The sequence below is a fragment of the Trachemys scripta genome, chromosome 3 (genome assembly GCF_013100865.1).
Source record: "Trachemys scripta elegans isolate TJP31775 chromosome 3, CAS_Tse_1.0, whole genome shotgun sequence".
NCBI lineage: Eukaryota > Metazoa > Chordata > Testudines > Emydidae > Trachemys > Trachemys scripta.
In genome coordinates, this window is record NC_048300.1 from 123,914,372 (window position 1) to 123,922,404 (window position 8,033).

General features: G+C 40.3%; 1 protein-coding gene across 1 annotated transcript in view; it reads left to right on the top strand.

Annotated features, from left to right (window-relative positions):
- Nucleotides 1–7,757, top strand: part of SCML4 (Scm polycomb group protein like 4) — a 112,310-nt gene extending 104,553 nt beyond the window's left edge. The window contains exons 7-8 of the mRNA XM_034765929.1: nucleotides 118–263; nucleotides 3,708–7,757. Coding sequence (XP_034621820.1) covers nucleotides 118–263; nucleotides 3,708–3,833 — 272 coding nt within the window. The 3' untranslated portion in view covers nucleotides 3,834–7,757. The remainder of the gene's footprint in view (nucleotides 1–117; nucleotides 264–3,707) is intronic.
- Nucleotides 7,758–8,033: the final 276 nt, after the last annotated feature.

The following is an 8,033-nucleotide window of genomic DNA, read 5'->3' on the forward strand; positions in this document are numbered from 1 at the left end:
AGCCCAAACTGCAACACTGTAGCAACCACGCAAGGCTGCCCTACTCCTGAGTGCTCTCAAAACAAGTTAACTGGTATTAAGTTGTAACATGCTGTTATGGGCTTTTTATATCGATAGCCTCAAGTCCTTCGCCGGAAAGACAAGATACAGCTCGGCCATCAAGCAAGAACCCTTCGACCTGGACTGTCGATGACGTGGTTTGGTTTGTGAAGGATGCAGACCCTCATGCATTAGGTCCACACGTGGAGCTTTTCAGAAAACATGTACGTAGGAGGCAGTCCATGGTGTAACCAGGCTATTTGGGCTAAGTCTACAGGTCATTGACTACAGGCAATGAGCATCCTCAATGCCTATTGGCTGCAGAGGGGATTGCTGGTGCTCAGCGGCTTACAAGACACGGCTGATCTTAACATCTAAGTGTTGGAATTTAACTCTAAATTAAAAGAACTTCTAGGTCCAACCGGGTGATTCGTGCCAGCAGAGACTGAGAGTAATGTGTGGAGGAATTGCTCTCTCAACCCCTGGAGGGAAGCAATGCCTTACGTCATTCTATAGCTAATCCCCTGGGCTGGGAGTTTAAGGCCATATCTTAATTAGCTCCAGCACTGTGTTTAAATGAAGTTCAGGCCAGTAAGGAGCTAACTTTAGTTTCCTTGACCATTACAGACAGGGCATGGCTCTCCTATAAACCATTTGACAAAACCATGGTATAAACCAGCAATGTAGACAACACAGTTTAGCCATCTGCGGGTTGAAAGAAACTTGCCTTGACAGAAGGTTTTGAGTCTGGGGCGGGGGATGCAAATCAGGGGAAGTGGGTGTGAATGTGACGGAGGATCGCAGAAACATGTGTAGACCTTCCCTGCTATTCCTCACCCCCTCGCCCTGTCCCAGAAAGAAGAGCGTTTAGGAAGTTACAAGTCTCCCTAGTACAAAAGCGCCAGGGCGTTTTTTGTTTTGTTATTGCATATGTAGCAGATTCTGACACTATCTTGTCTTATACAGCATGGAGCCTGGTGCATTGACACAACAGTCTCTAGGTGGACTACGCTGTCGGATTCTATGTGGTGCCATAGTCCTACAGTATTTGTGACAAAAGAGACCCAGCTAAATGGGCACTAAAATTTTCCACATCGTCCATTGGAAAGCACCTAGCACCTGTTGTATATACTTAGAGACAGTTGCATTGTAAAGTCTGAGAGCTTTTGTGAGGCTACTGCACAACTGCACAACTCAATTCAATTAGGCCTTTGAAAATATATATACCCCTGCAATTTTCCAACCTTCTAATCTAAGCTGGATTAGCATGGAGACCCCAGAGGGGAGAGACAAGTGATTAGTCCATTAACCTTAGCCATATCTTCCTGTGTGTTAAATCTTTCTATGAAGCATAATTTACTTTGAAGCACTTAATGTCATTGACAGCCCCAACAAGCACCTAAAATCATTGCTTTAGCAATCAACTAATCTTAGTCATGACACCACCGTTGTAGCAGGGAGGTACAATAAGGAGAAAGTGGGAAAAACAAAAGCAAATGAGGACAGTACTTGCCCTGTTATATTTAAAGTGACCATCAGGGATGGGGGATTGACTTACACTTACTGTGCCAAATTCACCTAAACAGCTGTAGCGAGAGATAATCCCCCTGAGCCAGTCTACTCCCTTGTCTCCACAACAGGGAGGGCATTGCATGGTACCGTCACAGCCCTCCCTTGTGTTTTTCCCACGTAGGAAGGCAGCTCTTGCTTGTGGCCAAGATTCTGCAGTAACTCTGTCAAAAGTGGCTACTGAGGGTGTGCACTGAATCCGCGAATCCCCCAACCTCCTGGGCTGTTTTCTGCGCTGCAGCATCTCCCATGGAATGTTTCTGCATCCGGAGCCACTGCAACAGAGTCCAGGCTGAGAGGAATCTAGCCCATAATTGATAGGGTCACTGAAGGGGGCAGAACTGGTGTGAGACCATCAGCTGCACACCTCTCTCGCAGTAGCACTTCTGGCAATGAGTGTGAGCCATTTTGCAATGACCTCTCAGCAAGAAGGAAGGAGCAAAAGTGGTACCCAGCAGAGAGAGAAAGAGTGTGAGTTTGCGGGGGATAGTACATGAGGGAGGAATACATGGAGAATTAACAAGTAGCAAAATCAAACCTAGAGGGAGCAAAGCAATGCAATGCTCTGATAGTTTAATTATGGTCAGTAATTGGCAAATGCATATCTGAAGGAGACTAAAACCTTTATGTTTAAGGTAATTAAACCTGTTCATTCAGAATTATAACCTGCGTCTTCCAGTGACGGATATTGTAATTGTGAGCACATATCATTTTCTAGACCTTCTTCATATTGATTATTTTAGCTTTGTTCCAGTTAGCTTACCACTCAACAGTGCTTGGAGAGGGTGACCTTACTGGGAGGGGAAGCCTACATTTCTAGCTTCTGAAGTGGGAGGCGCGGTCTCATTTTGCTGTTTTAATCTTTTTATTCACTAGCGGCTTGATCCTGCAACCCTCATTACTGAGTATAGCGCCAGATATTCCGGATAGTCCTAGTGAATCAACCCCACGGGGTTAGTGCCCCTTTAGGGACTACTCACCTTGCTGAGAAATATGCTGAGGAATAAGTGTTTGCAGAAACAAGCCTTAATACAATAATACTTTCCTATTGCAGCTGGAAGCTGCTCACTAACTCCAAATGTACTTGAGAAACCTGTGTCGTTTCTTGCTCCCAATCCCTTATAAAAACACTCCAGTAGTCTACAGTAATGATCCAAATTACTGTAGGCCAGACCTCAACTAGTGTAAGTCTACCTCACTCCCTTGGCTTCAGTGATTTACACCAGCTAAGGATCTGGTCCTGCATCTTCTACTAGCGCTATTGCAGAGTTTTAGATCACTACTGTAGAATTCTGCAGTATATTTTTATAAGCGCTGACACAGTATTAATAAAGAGAAATGAAGCAAACATACTTTTTCTTCAGAGGGACATAGCTATTGCAGGATATTTAATTAAATATGAATGCTCCCTCTGGCACACTCTTGTCATGTAATTTAATTCTAACCCTTACATACTAATAATGTTAAAGGGGAAAAAAGACCCTCATTAACATTTTGAAAAAGCCGAATTCACTCTAATCACTTGACAATATTTTATTTTACGTTATTCTAAGCTCCAGAAGTTTGTTTTTCTTTATGCTATGCCCATGTTTGTTGTATCCATATTTGAACGCAACATTGATTCTTCCTTTATCTTACCTGCCTAAAATGATAGGAAGAAGAGATAAGGAGAAAGTGGTTTCCAATATGGGGGGGGGAGGGAGTGTAAATTAACCATCAACTGCTGATTGAGTGAATCAGAAAGTGATCGTACTGTGGATCAGCAGTAAGCACAATAATGGTCCATGCAAATTAAGATCCATATTAATGCTTCATTAGTATAACATGGATCACATAGACAAAATCTGGCCATCAAACAGAAACAATGCAATGTATGGAAGTCATGCTAATACTTAGCACTGATATGGCACTTTTTAATTTCAATGGACTTTGATGAAACTTTAAAATTGACAAAATTTCCGCCAGCTCTGCTCTGAATGAAGCCATTTGAAGATGCATCTGGAAGTTGTCTTAGCTGCAATGGAATGCCTGCTCTCTTACTTTTTCAGCACTGGTCACAGATTATACATCTTGATTTTCTCTCTCTTTTTTTAAAACAGGAGATTGATGGCAATGCTTTATTGTTGCTGAAAAGTGACATGATCATGAAATACTTGGGGCTGAAATTGGGACCGGCATTGAAACTTTGTTACCACATCGATAAACTCAAGCAAGCAAAGTTCTGACATTTCCTTGAACAGTGACCCAATCTCAACATAATCCCAGATAGCAGACTAAAGGTAACATGTTGCCTTACAGAAATACATCAACTTGTGAATTGTTTTTCTCTCTTTTTTAACAAAGACTTTGTCTTTTTTAATACTTGTGCATCTTCACCTTTTTTTAATCCAATGGGGTCTTTTGGCTGTTCTGTGTTAATAATTTGCCAAAAAGTATATAATTACAATAATTATTTTATATCATTAATATTGTTATTATGATTATAGTAAGTCCTATTTTTGTAATCAGAAGTGGGAAATTGGAAACAAATACAGCTTTGATACATGCTGAGGATTGATGAGAGACTATAGAAGAGTCACTCATTAGCCACCTGTCAGCCTCTGGGGCATAATTAGTAACTTTTCCAACGTCTGGGGTGTGGTTCTAATGCAGACCCAAGAACAAGAGCATTATGAGATAAAAGGCCTGGAAAAGGTCCGATTAATGCCCATTGTTTGGTCAGCTTTTGTTGTCTTATAGGCACTACCCCACGTCTTGCACTATCTGGAAAACTTGAAATTCTTTAGTTAAAAAAAAAGTTTTTCTGAAGACTGAAGTACCTTGTTTTCCCACTAGAGGGAAAAAATCCTACTAAACTCCAGGCTTTAGCTGCTGATGACATGGTGGCTTTCTATAGGGTGTGATTGACCCACCTTGATTTTAGTCTGGTATACACACAAATTAAGCTCCTAGCATGATCGACCCATCACTGCTCACGGACAACTAGTTCACCGTTTAGAAACACCAAATGCAGAAAGCGTTCCTGATAGGATGCCACAACACGCTGCGTCTCGTTAAGTCAAAGAGTGGTTGGATAGCTCTCAGAGCATCTGGCGTTCTCAGCAGTCTGCCTCCTTCCTTGAGCCATGCCTGTGTGCCATATATTTTGTGGCACTCTTTAAAAAAGCAAAAGAATACAGTGGAAATGTTCTCCAAAAAGAAGTTGAAAACACAACTCACACTGTACATTTGCAACTGTGTTGGATCTAAAAAGTAGATTTTCTAGATTAATTTCCTGACTGAAGCTGCCATTGTGGGTAATCTTGTTAACGTTCAGCACATATGCAGAGGTGTTGAGCTTTAGGACTTAAGTGGATTCAAAATGTCCTTCTGCACCATAAAAGAACCAAAAAAACCATGATTGTCCACATCTTATGTAGCCATGCCAGGACGAGTATATTTTTAAAAAATAGTAGATTACTTATGGGTTGGATATGCTCTTATTTTCTTCTTTAAAAATGAGATTTATCAAAAGGATACCTCCACCAGTTCAGCTTAAACAGCATTCCCTTTAAATGAGTATCCAGATTTTTTAGCAACTCTTTGAGACAGGGCTGTGTGATAGCCAGGCTCAACCTGTCTCAGAGAATGGATTCCTGAACCTCTACATGGCAGTGATAAGACGGTACCATCCAATTCTGTTCATGTAGAATAAAATGTTACCAAAAATGTCTTGCAGAATAAAACTCATTTTTATGTGCAACATTAGAATAAACCTGCTACAAAAAGGTACAAATTCAGGGCCTGTTCCTGAAAACACATATGAATGTGAATAACTTTAATCCCCTGAGTAGTTTAATAGAACTCACTGGGGTTATTCACATGAGTCAAGTTACTTAGGTGCTTATATGTTTGCAGCATCAGATCCGCAAATGACTGACCAGTTTTCAACAAGTCCTGTATGCACACTGGAATGCCTTTGAAATGAACACCTGAATAAATGTGTTGAATGAAATTCCTATAATACTAAGTATAAAATATACTAATATCTAAACATACTGACTATTAGAACTTTAAACTGAGCTACTTTGCTTTATGTCCAGGTTGCACAGAATGAAAATCTGCTCAGCCAGATGTGTGCTAGGGACATAAATGTGTTCACACCAACATGACGGTTATACAGTTCATTGTTCACCGTTGCATTTTTGAAAGTTGAGTCTTTTACTTACAATAATGCTACTTATTTGACCCGCTTTTAAAGTCAGCCCAAAAGAGTGTAAAGACCTTGATATATCTGTAATGTCATGCTCAGCAAACCCTAGGACAATCTAGTTTTCTTACATGTTCTTCAGTGTAGCCCATCTTTCTTATTTAAAAAAAAAACAACTCTCAGATTTTAGTTCCTTCCATCCAAAAACTCACTTCACTGTAATATAGCTAACTCCAAACGAGAGCAGGTGAAAAATTTTCCAGTGGAATGTTTTTTTCCATTGCAAAATGCCGTTTCCTCAAAATCTAAACTTTCCATGGGAACCTGCTGATTTTGAGAAAATTTTGTTTTGGAAACCTCCCTGAAACAAACATTTCACCATTATTGAAACACTTCACTTTTGACATTCTTGGGAGGGAACGTTTTTGGGTTTTTGTTCTCAAAACAACTTTGTCATTTGAAAATGTATTTAATTGTATATTATATAGAAAGTCAAATTTGAATGAAATGTTTCGATTGACCCAAACAATTTTTTTTTAATTTCATTTTGCATAAAATCTCTAAATTTCAAATACTGGAGTTTCGCACAGAACAGAAGTTCTGGTTCCTCACAGCTCTACTCCTAACATACTTTCTTTCCTCTCCCTTTCCCTCTTTTAGCCATTAAAATTGAATAGCAATCAGAAGCCTGAGACAATACTAACAACATATATAAATTAGTTAGCAACAATGATATTTTTACATCCAATGTGCTGGAAGAATTTTCATACACCGTTGTATGAATCTTGTATATACAGTCAGTGGTGCTATTTTTTTTATATTAAACTTTTAAATATGACAAACTGTTGAAGTCAGGATGTTTAATGTTTTGTCCTTGGTGTTTTGTTTTCATTGATTGTATTGCATAGAAGTACAACATATAGCAAAAAAAACCTCCTTTTTGTGTGTTTTGAAATTAAAGGCAATTAGGGGGAAAGCATTATTGTAGCAATATTGCAATTATAACTAATTTTTCCCCTCACAAGTCTTGTAAAAGATGGTAGTTAAATAGCTCTGCTATGTAAAACCGGTCAGGCCACTTCCTCTGAACAAGCACTAAAGAGTCAGAATATACATGCAATTCATTTCCAAATTAGATGCCTTTTTAGATATTGTTGGTACAAATTACTTTGCTTCTTGTTCCGTTCATGGCTTTCACTTCAGACTGTAGCCAATCACGTTCTATTTTTTAACCATTCTGAGAGGTGTAGGCATGTATGTATCCTCAAAAGCAATTATGTGGGTCTGTTTTCTACTTTTAAAGAATCATAGCTGGATCAAATGACATTTGCTACAAGAAATTTCAACATTTTATGAGTATTCCCTTTTGTAAACAAATGTAGGCATAGTCTAAGAATTTTGGGGAAAGCTGCGAGTGAGTTTTTTAGCTGTAATTAAAACAGCCTATCCCCCAAATGTACCTGCTACTGACCTTTTTTAAAATGGCTGACCAATTCAACCTATTCTGTTGACACAGCTCATTCATTTTTCCTTCTCACTGACCACTGCTGCTGTCATGGCATCTTCTCCCTCACTGACAAATGCCTCTCTCCAGAGCAAGGGTTAGGTTAGCTCCATAAATTGCCCCATGGCAATCCAGTGCTGTCAGCCTCCACTTGAGCTGAGCCTGCTTTTGAACCTGGAACCCTCTTATGTGGCAGCAAGGGGAGCTGCTACCTCTGCAGAACTACCAGTCTCACTCAGCATGATCAATGCATAAAGATACTCTTGAAACAGGCTATGGCAAAAGCATTGCTGAGAGCCATATACTGCCCACAAACCATACACTGAATTCCCATGGGAGTGAGCTGTCTTAAAAAGACGCTGTCGTATGTTTTTTAAAAAGGGGGAACGACATGGGGGGAAAAAAACAAATAGACCATTAATAGTAGTAAAAGATCGGGAAAATACTGACTGGACTTTTGACTTAGGCCTTGGCTACACTTACCCGGTAGTTCGACGGCTGGAAATCGAACTTCTGGGTTCGACTTATCGCGTCTAGTCTGGACGTGATAAGTCGAACCCGGAAGTGCTCGCCGTCGACTGCGGTACTCCAGCTCGCCGAGAGGAGTACCGCGGAGTCGACGGGGGAGCCTGCCTGCCGCGTGTGGACCAAGGTAAGTTCGAACTAATTCGAACTAAGGTACTTCGAACTTCAGCTACGTTATTCACGTAGCTGAAGTTGCGTACCTTAGTT